General features: G+C 40.4%; 1 protein-coding gene across 1 annotated transcript in view; it reads right to left on the bottom strand.

Annotated features, from left to right (window-relative positions):
• The window catches only part of zmp:0000000991 (mucin-2), a 28502-nt gene extending 12295 nt beyond the window's left edge, over nucleotides 1–16207 (bottom strand). Inside the window, exons 1-3 of the mRNA XM_061239991.1 lie at nucleotides 15940–16207; nucleotides 11271–11407; nucleotides 4187–4367 (exon numbers count right to left, since the gene is read on the bottom strand). Of these exons, the coding sequence (XP_061095975.1) occupies nucleotides 4187–4367; nucleotides 11271–11407; nucleotides 15940–16058 (437 nt within the window). The 5' untranslated portion in view covers nucleotides 16059–16207. The remainder of the gene's footprint in view (nucleotides 1–4186; nucleotides 4368–11270; nucleotides 11408–15939) is intronic.
• Nucleotides 16208–16709: the final 502 nt, after the last annotated feature.

The raw sequence follows: 16709 nt of genomic DNA, 5'->3' as shown, positions 1-16709 counted from the left end.
ACTGCAATGAAAATAAGCAAGAATTTAAGAACAGCTGAGTGTACAACCAAAACAGAACCAGGCCATGTTCAGTGTAGGAACATAACAGGACCAGACCATATTCAGAAAAAGACCATAACAGGACCAGGCAGGACCATGTTCAGTGTAGGGACACGAGAAAAGAATATGTTCAGTGCAAGACCAAAACAGGACTGTGGCACGTTGGTTCGGTTATGCAGGTTCGGTCAGGGCAATCCAAGGACCACATGTACTGGTTAAGTAGGCATGCATCTGGACCAATTTATGAATCAGAGTTTATAAGGTGTGCTTCTTTCCACAGAGAGACCGGGGAACTGCTAAATGTGAGACTGGAGCTGTGTTTATGGAGACAGTGCGGAGGCTACGGAGCTGAAAAGCTACAGTTTGGTTTATTTTGCCTTTAATATTTCTATCCAGAACCCGTGAGGGAGAAGGACGAAGTCTTACTGTTTATTTTTGAAGCACGCTCTTGCCCTCTTGCTCTCTCCCCAGTTCTGCAAATAAATAAAACGCCGGTGCAATCTCGACTTTCCAGATGTGTGACAAGGACCAGGTCATGTTGAGAGTAAGACCATAACAGGGCCAGGCCATGTTCAGAGTTAGACCATAACAAGACATGGCAGTGTTCAGTGTAAGAATATAAGAAGAAAATAATATGTTGTCTGGCAAAAAAACATAAAGAACAGTTTACTGTTAGACCATAACAAGACCAGAACATTTTCAGAGTAAGGCCATAAGACAGAACAGAACATGTTCAGTGTAACAACATAACAAGAACAGGACATGTCCTTCATGTAATCTAAAGCGACACTGTGACTGTGTAACACTGGGCAGTAATGGATTTCAGAGGCACTGAATCTATTCCTGCTATTAGGGTTATGTTGAGGTCAGAACTATAGAATCTCTCCCCGCCTTCAAGCGCAAGCTGAAGACACACCTCTTCAAGCAGCACCTCTCCCCATCCCTCCCTACCTCCCTGTGAACCTTAATTGTTGTCTCTGTGACTTGCTTTGTGTATCGGTATTTTTAGTTGGCTAGGTAAGCAGTGTTTGGATAGTTAACTTTGGTGACTTTTGCTCTGTTTGTTTGTTTGTTTGTTCAAAAATAAATAAATAAATAAATAAATAAATAAATAAAAATGGCCCTTGTCCTTATCTTTGTTGTACAGGTAGCAGTTGAAATTGTACTTACCTCTAGGGTCTTTCAGCGAACTTATCCCTGGTTATGGGTATGCACTTTGTTGTACGTCGCTCTGGATAAGAGCGTCTGCCAAATGCCAATAATGTAATGTAATGTAATGTTCCATGCATTTATGATAAATCCTTGATAAAATATGTCCAGAGTGCAGCCAGTTTAACCACTGTCTTTTGGGTCCATTTTAACCCCAAACTGCCTCTGCAGTCTGCCTCATCAAATGCTTAAATGGCATCCTCACCAAGGCTCTTCATAAGCATACTAAAGATGCACTTAATGTCCGCCCCATTGCAGCAAAAGAAACAGGATTATAATTTTATGAATAGGGTGGAAATTTCTCTTCATGTGACTTCAGAGGCATACAGTATGACTGGTTTCTCAGCCCTCAAGGTTCAAGGTGCAACAATATGGCCTCTTATCTCAGAATATATTTCATAATTGACAGCACATGTGTGATGCATTATACCATCAATTAATAATGAAAAAGCTTGTCAAAGCATGTTAACATTATGATGCAGTGAAACAGAAGGGAATTTAAGACCGAGTGCAAAAATGCAACTGGCTCATTGCAAACCGATGGATCTAAAACAATCAGGTTCAGAATTATTTTCATCCTTGATAAATATGCACAAATACTACAAACCATATTGACATAAACTTTCATTTCCAACATGCATAAAGTGGTGTGCTTTATTAAAGATTCAATGGAATGAACCAAAATCTTAAGTTCTAATAAAAAATATTTCCACAAGGTTTCAGAATTATTGGCACCCCTGGTTTATTACTTTGTGCAACCACCCCTGGCAAATATGACAGCCATGAGTATTTTCCTATAATTTGTGATATGGTTAGAGTGTATATTTTATCATTCATCCATGCAAACTTTTCAAGATCATGACAAGTACTTGGATTTGTGCTTATGGACTGCCTTCTTCGGATCAGACTGCAGTTTTTTCTCCCAATTCGGTTGCCAATTTTACCCTATCTATGCCAATTACCCATTCTAACTACTTAGGATCCTTTTTTCTTTTTTTTTTGTAATCAATATTTTTATTTTTTATTTTGTTTGGTTTTAACATACAAAACCAACAACAAAAAGGGATCTCACAACAGTACACATAAGAGAACACACAATACACATACAGTAGGAGAACACAAACAGTACACATAAGAAAGCACACACAATACACATAGGAGAACACAAACAGTACACAAGCTCAAAACAAACAATACAAAAAACTAAAACTTTACATGTAAGAGAGCGGACAAGGACAAGAGAGAAAAATAAAAATAAAGAAATAAAAAAGAAATAAAAAATGGAGTTCAAATTGTATGAGTAAGATATCAAAAGATGAAGAGAGATGGCAAAAGTAATGTTTCAGAACAGCCTATGTATATAAGAAATAGCTTGTGACCAAATACCTAAAGTTTCTGCTTTCGCTCCATTGACCTTAGCTGTAGATTTTTCCAGAATACAAATGTCATAGAACATCGCGGCCCAGATTCTATTCAAAACAGTGGGTTCAAACCAGCTCTTTAAAATTGTTTTTTTTAGCAGCTGTTGAGGCCGCGAGGATGATTCGCTTCTCAATGTATGATGGATTGACAATCGGGTTGTAACCAAAGAGTAGAAGGGCAGGGCATGGTGGCACATGTTTAACAAGGATGTTGGCAAGTGTATCAACTATGTGTTCCCAGAGATATTTAACAGAGGACAATGCCAGAACATATGTAGAAAGTTTCCCACCTCAGAGTTTGAACATCGGTCACAAAGATCGCTGCTAATAAGTTTTATTTTATATCTGTGCGCTGGTGTGAAATACACTCTGTGTGCAAATTAAAAATTAATCTCTTTAATCACTACGTCCTCATCCCCCGGTGGCCTGGTGAGAACTAGTGATCTCCAAGTAGCATCATTCCAGCCTGTGACCGTGATTCAAAGGCGATCAGGGCTCTGCTATATATACAGCGATCTTACTAACCCTGCCGAGTCTCTCCCCCCGCCCCCAGAGTGCCGGGCCAATTATGCCGCTCCCACATGAGCCGGCCAAACTCGACTTTTGGCAGGACGGGACCGCGAACCTACATCGGACTGATGCCCGCATCAAGAAACCACAGGTTTTTGATGGGATTTAAATCTGGATACTGAGATGGCCATTGTAGAACATGGTTGTTGTTTTCACATAACCTTTTCTGTATGGATTTTGGTTCGCCAAAATTAAATAGTGCCCCTGGACCACTGGCAGCAAAATATCCCCAAAACCTTCAATGACCCACCTCATTGTATTCATTCCTTTTTTGCAGTCAAACATGTCGATGGTGTGTATGGCCAAAAAAATTCAATGTTGGTCTCATCTGACCATAGCACTCTCTTTCGGTCATAATTCCAATGATAATTCCAACCAATCTCTCAAATTCTCAATGGCATCCCTCACCGTCCATGGGGACAACATTCAACTGGGGACAACATCCTCTTTCAGGCATGTCTGAATTCCATATGTTTTATTTTTTTATTATTACAGTGCTATGTGGCATGTATTTTTCGAGACCATTACCAGACTTTTGAAGGCCAATTACCATCTGTCTCTTTTGAATTGACAGTTCATTGGCTTCTCCCATCCTGATGGATAACAAAGGGATTTTAATTCTTTCCTAGTGAAACAGGAAGTGATGGAATGACACAATACAGTTCCTGAGGACTGAATTAACGAAAATGAACAAGAAAAAAAGACATTACGTAATAAAATTGAAATATGAGAGGAAATGTATTGAGATAAAAGTACATAGTTTTCCCATATGTCTGAACGTAACATATAGAATATTATCTGTGTTATTATATGCAGCCTTTTTTTCTCTTCATCAAGGGTGCCAATAATTCTGGAGCTGACTGTATAAACAGTGGCCCTTCACTTTTTGCACACTTTATTTTTTTGTAGGGTACAGTTCCCCTGACTCCCTGAATCCCAATGCTCACCTGCCATCATCACTGCTGCCCTCTCCTACGCTGCCCAGTCTGGCTTCGGCCTTCTGCTGCGGCGACTTGAAGGAGAACAGTGACGAGATCCTGGTCCGGAGGGAGGCACCTTTCAAGAGTGCAGCGGTGGTTTGGTTGACCTTCTGTTTTCCCAGAAGGCCATGTGGTCTTGAGGTCAGCTCTGAAATAGGAAGAAATCTAGCTAAACTCTCAGTCAGTTGCTGAGTTTATTTAGCAACTTTAGCAGAGCAGACACATTTTCAGGGCAGGGCACTACAATCAGTAAACAGGGAAGCCCTGTGTTGAATTCCTGTAAGCATTAAGCCTGGCATCTGTTTGAGAAGTGTCCGCGCTGCTGCACCACCCTGTGCTGTGATTTCACAGGCTGTTCACGCTGCATGTAATCCAGGGTGTGCCTGAGAAAGCAGTCTGGAATTCAGGTGTGCTGTGATGGGCTCCCTGCCTGCTTTGTTGGTGAAATCCCGCAGGTCCAATACATCCGTATATCGTAACTCATAGCACTGACTAATCAGAGCCAATGTTAAAATCTTTTTATTGTATTTTATCATCTTTATTTGCATTTTTTTATCTGAGACATTGCCCTGAATATTTGCCTCGATTTTCTGCCCTGTGTTATTCGTACTGTAAATCCTCAAATTGTGGCCGGGGTCTTTTATTTACTTAGGCTGCACAAAGCACAGGCCTTTATTTGGGGCAGGCTTGTATTCGAGGCCGGCCTTCATGAACAATAACAAATTAGCGTAGATAACAAGTTAAGGATCTTTTTTTCCTAAAGTGCGTTTTATTGTGAGACATGCGTTTCGTTTGGAGCAGCATACCGGTAGGCTATCAAAAGATTTTCGCTTTGGTTTGGGATTTAATTTACTTTTGGACTGTTTGATTCCATTGCTAAATGTTGGGACTGATGGGCACTGAAATCTGGGGGGTATTTGATGGTTCACTGTTAAGTTTTATGTAGTTGAAAGAGTGTCGGGAGTGAAGGAAGCCGCTTTCATTCATTCATTGAACGTGCGCTGTGCTGTAAATACATGGAAACCTTATTGTGTAGCCAAGTAGCCTAAATTGAGTTAATTTTTTATTTTGCCTGATTTACTTTTTATTAAATTAGGTAGGCTGGAATGCCTCACGGCAACAATTGTGTTTAAATGTATACTGCTTCAGCCTTTGGCAAGCTACTCAGAAGGGGGCGGCAAGCGACTGGTAGCTTGAGAGCAACGTGTTGGAGACCCATGGTGTAGGACGACTGATCCAGGTTCAGGAAATAAAAGTCCAAAGTAGCATTTTGTTCTAAAACAAAAAAGGGCAAAGTAATTGCTGCAGCAGTCTACTCAAACCATAGCTTTTTGTATTTGTTTTCTAGTAGACATTTTAAAATGCCATTATCACTCTCTGCATTGTTTGTTAGGCTACTGCATATACTTCCGCTCTTAGCAGGTTTAATAAACTTGACAAACGTTTTACCTACAACCTTTATAAAATATGTGAAGATAATCTGCTCAATCACTTGTGCCATTAAGACTGGCTACAAAAGTTATTGTGTTTTTTCCAATGAAGTGATAATTGTATCTCCTATAAATGCAATGATTATCACATTAAAAGTATTCATGTAATACTTCATCTTAAATTTTATTTTTTCATTCTAGGATGCATGCTTTTTAATGGGCAACATTTACATAATTAACTTAAACTTTAGTGACATTAGCATTTAAAAATGTGTATACTTAACCAACTGCAGTACATATTAGACGATTAAGTTACCTCTACAAAACTACTGACAGTACAAATTATGCGCATTCTACAAACAAGGAACTTTGGGAGACCTGTTGTATGGACAGAATGGTTGTTATTTGTTAAGTTGTTAATGGTTGTTGTTGTGACTGCCAAGCTGCCATAAATATTCTATGCAATATAGAGTAGTCACTGTATGCGTTGCTATATATCTAAATAGTTGAATCCTGCTGACATATGGATCCTTGCACATGTTCTGTATGTTATTTAAACAGTAATGATTAATCTGTGACCATGACAGGTTCTCTTCATTTGATTCACAAGGTTTTTGCACCTGCACTGCTGCAGGTTGTTTAACTCTAACCCCAGGCCTGACTGATCCTCTCAGGTGCACAGATTCCCCTACCCTAAGGGATTATGACTGTGTATCCTGTGCATGTTTTGGGTACAGCTGCTAAGTGCAGAAGGCACCCAAGTGTAGATGCACGTAATCCACCACCTCATAGCTGATAGCGTCACCCACAACCACATTTAGCAGGTGCTTATCCGGAGCAACTTACAATGTAAGAAACAAATTGCATTCATCTTAGTTAGCACCAGTGCCAGACTTGGCTAACAACATTCTCAGACCAGCACAATGTACATGTGCTGGTCTGAGAATCTAAAAATCTAAAAATCTATGTTGTACAGATGCCAGCTTAAATCTGATACAATTAACATCCATATGAACCCATAAAGCAGAAGTATGTGATTCTTCTGTCTGCTTCCCTGAATCTGAAGCTTATTCTCCCAGAATAAATTTCCACAGGCTCCCTACCGGTGGAACGATTGTCCACGCAGAATATTGGAGTCTCAGATTTATGAGCATTTTATTAGGTATTTATTAGACTTTTATTAGTCTTCTGCTGCTGTAGCCTATCCACTTAGAGGTTTGACGTGTTGTGTGTTCAGAGATGCTCTTCTGTATACCACTGTTGTAACTCGTGGTTATTTGTGTTACTGTCACCAAATTCATAAGTCCACTTAAAACCCTTGTCAACTCTATTTTCTATCCTCTCCTCTCCCGCCACCTCCCTCACTGCTGATTACTTCTTACACCGTTTTCTTCAATGAAAAAATTGCAGACATCTGTAGCACCTTCACAACCACCACCGCCCCTGTGCCTGCCTCCCTCTCTGTGCCTGCCCCCTGTTTCTCCTGTTTCTCTCCCCTCACAGACACAGATGTTTCTCAACTCCTGCTCTCCCACCGCCCTACTACTTGTGCTCTTGACCCTATCGCCTCATCCCTCCTTCAGGCAATCGCACCTGACATCCATTTGTCACCACCCTTGTCAACTCCTCCCTGTATTCTGGATGTTTCCCCTCATCCTTGAAGAGGGCCTACATCACCCTACCCTGAAGAAGCCCACTCTGGACCCCTCCACTATACAGAACTGCCATCCGGTATGTCTCTTTTCTATCCAAATCACTTGAACGAGCTGCCTCTAACCAACTCTCTTCCTTCTATTCACAGAATAACCTGCTGGATCCCCACCAGTCTGGCTTCAGACCTGGTCACTTGACGGAGACCGCACTCCTGATCCTTCTAGATCTCTGCGGCCTTTTTGACATGGTCAACCACTCCATCCTCCTATCCTCCCTGGTAGCTACAGGGATCTGCGGCACAGTCCTAGTCTGGATTGAGTCCTATCTCTCCAGTTGCTCCTCACAGGTTACCTAGGCTGGTAAAGTATCAACCCTTCCTCCCCTTGTTACAGGAGTTTCCCAGGGCTCAGTCCTCATTCCCTTCCTGTTCTCCATCAACACTAGATCCCATGGCCCTGTTATCTCTACTCATGGTATATCATACCACTGACCACCGTCAGACCACAACGGATCCAGAACAATATGGCTCTGGTATCTGGTATTCAACGTCTCCAGACACTCTCACCTCACCCACCTGCTCACAGCCCTCCACTGGCAGCCTGTTACAGCTCACATCGAAATTAAAACATTGGTGCTTGCATACCAGGCAGTGAAGGGATCAGTCCCAGCATGCTTCTAAAGGCTAATCAGACCCTATACACCTGCCAGACCTCTCCGTTTGCAACGACACCGCAATAGGTGGTAAAAAGGGAAAAAGTTATGGGTGCCAACATAGTACAAAGCAGCACCTAACATTTAGTAAAAACATGAACTCGGAAATCTAATAGCCCTGAAATAAAGCATATTACTACTCGTACTAAGATAACTGCAAGTTCAATACAATCACTAAACACAAAAGAAACGTAATGTAACTGGCCAGAGACTGATAGACCTGACAAACCGTGGTGGTTTACCCGCTTAGTTACTGTTGCTATGTCCTGTGGGGGCTCCTGAGTTAAAAATTGAGGAGGCAGAAAATATCCCCTTAAACAAATTTTTAGTCGACCTGTTTTCAATCATTTTCCTTGATTAACAATGTGATTAGGTCACTAAGTGTTGGTACTATCAGGTGTAGCCACTTTACTCAATAAGGTAAAACAGAAATAAAACTCTTTATTTGTGCACATTTTAATCAACGTTATTCAAAATTGTTGATATATGTAGCTATTCTTTTGTTTTCCGCACTCATACTGCAAGAATATTCCTGGCAAAGATGTCTCTATCAATAAATAAATTAATCAAATTGCAATCGTTTATAATTATTTTAGTATTTGGGGTATTCTAACTGCCAACCGTGGTATGCTACTACTACAAGTTTTATCTATGTGATCACTCTAGGACTTGTAACTGTACTTTCCTCTTGGGTCTTCAATACACTTGTCCCTGGTTCTGATTTGCACTTTATTGAACGTCGCTCTGGATAAGAGCTAAATGCTAAATGACTGTAATGTAATGTAATATGTAATCTCCACTGAAGTGCTAACTCAACTGAATACAATTCATGGATGAAAGAAAAAAAAAAGAAATGAACAAGCATAATTTACAAGTGCACCAAGAAGTCAAATACTTGGAATGCAAGAACATAAAAAATCTGTTAATTTGAGACGCACTTGTACTATTACTCTTCTGACCGTAATCTGACACACATCCGACTAGCAGCAGTGACTGACATCTGAAGTGACAGCTAGCTATGTTATAGCAGAAATAAATATTTTTTATACGATTTTGTGGTGAACATATGTTGGTATATTTTTATTTATAAAGTAAGAAGGAAAAAATGCTTAGCAGTACGTTCATTAAGGTTAAGAGAGAAAAAATGTGATATTCACAGCTAACCTTGGTTATGTCTAGTCAGTGACGTTAGCTAACATATGGGCAATTCCATCATTATGGACGGATATTTGGACACAAACAAAATTCCGAAGGAACATTACTCTTCTGACATGATAAAAAATGTTAATGCACATTATCAGAGCACCCAATTTTAAAAATATTGTTAAGCCAGAACATAGTTTGACGATCTACTCCCCAATCAAATTTTCTCATAACATATTTGTTGTCATCTGAAATGGTTCTGAATATCAGTTTTGACATTGAGAAAACCATCTGAAATGGTTTTGAATGTTTTCAAGATGGCCACCAAAGAGCATTGATTTCAATGGTAATGGGACTAATAAATCAATTTTTAGTCTAGATTTCATCAGATTTCAATGGTCACAATTGACTGTTTGGGACATAATACATTTAATTGGGAAGTAAGTATATTTATTTTTTCATGCTAAGATTGACATTACTGTGGAATTACCCATATGCAGTTTTATGCCCTCATTAGCTGCTGCATTTTATTGCTGCATTATAGCTTACATTCCTTCATATTTCAATGCATATTTAAAATTACATTTCGTTTTGCTGTCAGCTCTGCAATGGGAACTACTACTGGGAATGGACAGTGTGCTCTGAAGCTGACTACAAGTACAATAAGAGAACTTCCAGTGAATTTAATGTGCGCTTGCCAGTTTTGTACTTGAGTTTGGGACGCACTGTCTGCACTTGATTTATGCACTAACTAATCCACAAGTCTGCAATTTGAGACATGGACTCAGTGGACCAATGTGACAGGCATCCCCACAGGAGCAACGCATAATTGGCTTCACATCGATATAGGAGCGATACAGTCGGTAGAGATATAGCACTGGTCATTGTTCTACCGACTCCTGCTGGCTGTCTGGGTGCCCATGGCTAGCTGTCTCTGCACATGCGTATAAATGTGTCTCCTCCACCCCTGCTTTGCATGTGTGTGGCTTACAGCTGTGGTGTGAAAAGAAGCAGCTGGTTCGCAGGACGCCTGTTTCGGAGGAGAACCCTGTTGTCTTCACTCTCGAGCCGGCAGCAAGGGCAGTACATGAGCATGCTTGCCAATAGTTTGCAAATTAGACTTTCCAAATTCGGATGGGATTTATTTAAAAAATTATAATAATTCCTTGAAATTACAGAGATTCTTAATGGTGTCCTCAGATTATTATCTGCATGCCTCTGCCATATGTTTGAAATGTCTGTAGCTCTAGAGATCCAGACCTAATGTTACTCATTATTACTGTATTGAAATGAAAAATCAAACATTTTACTGCGTCTAAATCATAGGCCTATGCCTTAAATTGGCTTGGTCAATTATATTTTGTACATTGATAAAGGTTTACATCTATTATATTATATCATGCATTGATTTTTTATATTATGGAAAATATACATGGTCAAATGCATTGTCAGCAGGACCATTCTCTACAAGACCACATAGAAATTATGGTTGATTTTTGAATTTCACAAACTTGAGATCACGAATACAATATAAAATACTCTGATATTAAACTGCATTTGAGAGTTGCTGTTAAATGTTTTTGATGTAGAAGCACAAAGTATAAACTCACCAAAAAGCCTGTGGCATGTGTCATGGCTGCTAGCCAACAAAAGTAAATTGGACAAAAAAATAGCAAAACCATATCTGGGCATACTTTTACTCAGTAATCTCTTAAATAATATTACTACTCATTCAGTTTAAAATGCATCTTTCTGGGGAGTTGTTATACCAAGTTTTCATGTGTTTCAGCATGGCTTCAACATAGTGCACCCACGAGTCCACACATCTAAACTAACCATCTAAACATTTGATCGGCTCCAAACAAAAAGTCACATGTGAGCAACGTAGTTGTTTATTGGATTAAGCATTTGAATTTCTTTTTTAATGGGGACCTTTGCCCTAACAAGCCACAGAGCACTGCATGCCACAAAAGCAATTTATTCAAAAATCACACCAACCACGTTTTACTGAAACACAATAATTGCCACTGAATCGGACCAGACCCAAGTTAGCAAACAGACAAGCACACACACGCAAGAAAATACAAAATTAAACAAATGGTGGCTTGTCTCACCTGAGAAGTTTTTCCCTTTGGTCTTGGTGCTGAATGACTGCTGTGGTTGGTGCTTTGCACTGGACTGAAAGTCTCTGGCCTCCTGCACCGACCCCACCTTTAGCCAGTTCCGGACCCCCCCGGCCTCCTGGAGTTTCCTGGAGACAAAGGCAGGTGGGTGGGACAGAGTAGTATGGGAACATGAATACAGACTTTCTTTACATGGAATCTAACCAAACAACAACACTCCCTATCATCCCACATAGTCATCACACAGACACACTGACAAAAATACAGGCAATACCTGCACACATCACGGCATGATCTCACAGTACTAAAGAATGCAACTACTGTATATATATACATACACACATGCATGCATGAACGCAATAACATACATATTATACAGTGCTTTCCATAAGTTTTTGGACAGTGATTGAACTCTCTCTGTACTCCGTATTCCAGCACATTAGATTAGAAATTAAACAATAAAAATAATGAATCCGACAAATGCCAATAACAGGGCGAACAAAAGCATACAATCTTAAACTAGATACTGAATGCTTTCTTATAACTCCATGCTGGAAGCAATTGAAAACACTGGACTAATGAGAAACAGCTGAGAAGCATACTGTCCAAATTATTTTTAATCCCCTAAAATGGGGGGGGGGGAACTATATATAAAAAGAGATGTAATTCCTACCTCACCCTATATTGATGTAAATACCCTCAAATTAAAGATGAGAGTCTGCACTTTATTTAAATTCATTGTTTTACTTCACATGCTATGTGCTGGAGCCAAAAGAACAGAAATTGTACCACTGTTCAAATACGTACGGACTGTACTGTATTAATGTTCAAGCCCATTTCTTAACAGGGGCAACAAAATTGATATATTTGGTTAACCGTAACTTAAAGTAAATGGTTAAGGGGGGGGGGGTGTAGTGGGTGTTCATTACTTTTTTAATTACACACAGCCCAGATGATATGCCATTATTTGGTCTTTACTATCATATGAGTATGTTTCCGCGGTTACTCAGATAACCGATTCACGGTACAGCCCTACCCTCAAGCTCTCAGACCTCTCCACCAGAGTCACAAACTATCAGACATTGCCACATTCTCACAAACTAACAGACCCCTTCGGCTAAGGGCCTTGCTCAAGGGCTCACAGCTGCACTGGTCTTATAGCTGCAACATAGGAGTTTGAACCACCAACCGTATGGGTCTCCAGTCAAGCAAATTGGCACTAGGCTAAACTATCAGAACCCTCCACCAGAGCCACAAACTACAGTGAATCAGTCACCTCCACTTTCTCACAAACTATTATACCTCTCCACCATAGTCACAAACCATCAGTCACCTCCACCTTCTTACAAACTATCTGACACCTCCACTTTCTCACAAACTATAAGACCCCTCCACTTTCTCACAAATTATCAGACACCACCTTTTCACTAACACCCAGACTTTACAGTAATTCTTTTTTTGCTGGCAATTTTCTCCAGACACATTTCAGCTTGTTGTACACATGATTAATAGTCAGATCTATTATTAATGTGTGCACAATAAGTAGGGGTGTGTAGGGTGTAGGGTGGCCAGAATGCATGTAAGGCATTCACCAGCTCAGACACCTACTCACAAACTATCAGACACCTCCACCTTCTGAGAAACTATCAGACCCCTTCACCAGTCACAAACTCCCCCTCAGAAAATATAATCGCCACCTACTCACAAAGTACAGGACACCTCCGCGTGCTAACAGCCGTTTTTCATAGATCACTTTCGATTCTGTCGCAGTTTGAGATTCAGTAGAACTGTCCCACAGCACAGCACGCCTTCAGTATGCAGGGAGGGAGGTGGCGATGGCAGACCTCTCTGTGAGGGAGGTGCAGGTTTTTGCCAGGACGGCTGTTGATGCTACATGCTGCATCTGAAGCTGTATGCTTCCCTCCTGCAGATACTCATCTGGGGCCGACACGCACGGGCACGCTGCTCTGCAACTCTTCCAGTCTAAGACACACCCTTGACTCTGCATCAGTGCCCAAATCAGCACCAACCAGCTGCAGGCCCAGCCGTTTTGTTCTATAGACTAGACCACACCCTGCCTTCTCAATTCCAACAACAGCCTAGGTGTCAATCACATATCGAACAGATGCCAAGGTAACGTATCAGCCTTACCTAATCACAGAATTAAAGTCAACCCAACGACAATGTCAGGGGGGCTTTTTAACAGGTAATGCCGATTTCCCTTTGCTTTGTTTACTACGCCTCTGCCTGCCACCTCCAGGCCATAAACTACTCTTAACAAACCGGCACCCAGACATGTGTTAGAGCTTGTATACACCTAATAATTAAATAAAATTAGTTCTAAGAGGCTCTGACTGCTATAATACAGTAATGTCAGATAAGCTATTCCTGTTGGCTGAATCTTATAGCCAATGAAAATCAGAGAGGCCCCACAGGGGCTCAGGCAGTAGTCACTGTTCTTTCCCACATGACAGACATTTTCGAACACTCTGACATAGGTGGTTCTCTGTTTAAGGAGGTAAGGCTTGATAACAACCAACTCTGAAATACTGGATATCATCTGGAAGCCCTGCTGTGTGTGGTGAGCATTGTTCTGCAAAATGGCTGCCATGCAGCACCCAGGGCACTTGATTACTGACAACTGAGATGAGTAACCAGTTGTCCAAATAACACCAACAACAATAATTACAAATATAGCATAGCATAAAAAAAAGTTGGCAGGCAATAGCAACCAGGGATGTCAATTCATGTTGATTTCATAAGAGAATGCTTGATTTTTTAAAATATTTTGAGCTCTATAATGGTATTTTTTATATGTGCAACAGGGGTGGATACAATATTTGCAATGCAACATTTTTATGTGACAAGCCTCTAGTATAATAAAGTGCTGTGGAAATGTTGAGTCGCACATATTATAATGTGCACATATTATAAATAGCCTATATGGAAACCTCTGAGCTGTTGCTTCACAAGATTTGCACTGGTGAATCTGATGTGAATACCTCTATTCTAATAGGTTAACCTATGTGTTGTTAGTGTGAACACACTACTGTTATTCAAAATTCAAGTTATTCAATATTAGTGTGATTGCCATTTTCGATATTCCCATTAATTTCCGAGGTATTTCAGGTTTTCCAGGTAGGAATGAATAGTGGAATGTTCAGTTTCTAAAGTGGAATCCCAGTTGGAATTTGGTCAATTTGGGCATATCTTTTAAACTGCCATTACTTTCTCAATGTTTACACTGACAACACCCTAGCAACCACAAAGTAACGCCTTGGCAACCACCTAATAACACCCTAGCAACCACCTACCAACATCCTAGTAACCACATAGCAACACCTTAGGAACCACCTAGAAACAGCCTAGCAACACCTTAGCAACCACCTCGCTACACCGTAGCAACCACTTAGTAACACCCTAGCAACCAACTAGCAACACCTTAGCAACCACCTAGCAGCACCCTAGCAATCACCTAGCAACACCCTAGCAACCACCTTGCAACACCTTAACAACACCCAAGCAACCACTTACTTCGCAAATCACCTACTGAACACCAGTTACATCATTGTATTAGCAGTAGTAGCAATATTCCACAGATTTGCCACAATAACACTCCACATGTTCTTGAGGAAATGCACATCTCTATTATTTTTATTTTTATTATTATTATTATTATTATTATTATTATTATTATTATTATTATTATTATACAAAGAGGGCAGCCGGAGGCGTAGATTTTGGGCAAACAGCGCAGAAATATCAATGGAAACACGTCGAACTTGTTTTTTTTGTTAAGAACATTCTTGCGAACATTCTTCTTTCCTGCGTGTGACGTCATTACGTCCAGCTGTTTTATTCGCCAGAAAGTAACTTGAATGGAAACACAATACTAAAGGAGAATGTCTTTTTTTTGTTTCGAAATTCGTTTGACAAGACAAACGGAAACCTGCGGTATATCCTATAGTGTTTGTAGTCCCAGTAGCAGGTGTTGTGCCAAAATATGAAAGTATCTAGTCTATATGGACATTGACACATAATTGTCCATCTATCGTCGGAAACGATTAAGAAATTGTTCGGAAACTGTACACAGGAAAAAAACAGCACGCGTGCACGCGAGGGGGAGTCGAATACTGACAGGGAGTCATCAGATTTAGGTAACCTACAACAGCGGCGACAACAAGGTCCGACAAGTGATTTAGCCTAAGTAAATCGTGAGCTCTTTTGGGACGGGAGCGATGTGGAATATGAAAACTGACTCACCTAATTACACGATGACTCCACGCGTGATTAAAAGTTATAAACCCGTTCAGGCTCGAAAGTCATGGGCAACGTTACCGCACACAGTAACTGTATGCATTTGGTTCTCTTTCACGCAAAGCAGCTACATTTGCAGGTCAGGTTTTATGTATATTCACAGTAGATGTGTTAACAAGCTCAACCATTCAAATTCAGCATTTTATTAAACAAAGTGTCTGGCAAGTATAGTTGCCCGGGCAACATCTCAGCCAAAAATTAGGGGAAAAAAACATGCACCTGCTTCCTACAAAAAAAGTCTATTTAATTTCAAAGCCAAGTAATGGACACTTTCATTTGTTTAGATTTACGACTTTTTAAGAAGAATTCTAATATATATATTTACATGCACATGCACACTCACCTTATTCTTTCGTCTTCTCTCTTTTTAAGTAGCCTATCTCGCTCTAGAACGTCTCGAATTAAGACCGCTTCCTCTCCACTCAGGAAATTCAGATCCAAGTTTCTGTCATTATTTGACATTATAGCCCGACCGGTGTTGTCTGGTTTCTTTTTATTGTTGATACTGGGGGGCACGCGCGATAAAACTTTGAAAGGAAATTAAGTTAAAACCATTATCTCATGCATCGCGTCCCACATTCCGCGGTGCTTCCTGACATCTTCGTCCTTACCTTTCCAGACGGGTTGGAACTGACATAGGAAATGTAAAGTGCGAAGACGGAACAGCGCTGGCCAATCACCTACCGCGAAAATGCCAAGACACCTGTAACTTTCCCTTTTGTTTCAAGAACAAGGGTGTTTGTTTCCAACCGAAGAGGGAAACGCTTATCAAATGCTGCAGATAACCCTGAGATGGCTTTCCTGGTTATCTCGGCACGTACATGAATATATTCTTGATAAATAATCCGTGAAAGTTTTGAAGCGATATGTTTTTTTTTCTAACGATCTGTCTAGCATTGTGTTATTTTTCATTCTTATCTCCCCAATATGCAAACAGGTTTTAAACAATTGCGCTCGGTTTCCCAGACATGGATTAAGCCTAGTCCTATCCAGAAAGAATATGTGAAAATCTCCATTTGTTTTAGCCCAAGACTATTGGCGTAGTCAATGTCTGGGAAACCAGCCCTGTATGTGTATAAAAAGGTTGCCGATAAATGTGTCCTTAATTCGCAC

Source organism: Conger conger, chromosome 4, assembly GCF_963514075.1.
Source record: "Conger conger chromosome 4, fConCon1.1, whole genome shotgun sequence".
In the NCBI taxonomy this organism is placed as follows: domain Eukaryota; kingdom Metazoa; phylum Chordata; class Actinopteri; order Anguilliformes; family Congridae; genus Conger; species Conger conger.
The sequence above is the reverse complement of the archived record's forward strand: the minus strand, read 5'-3'. Positions and strand labels throughout refer to the sequence as shown.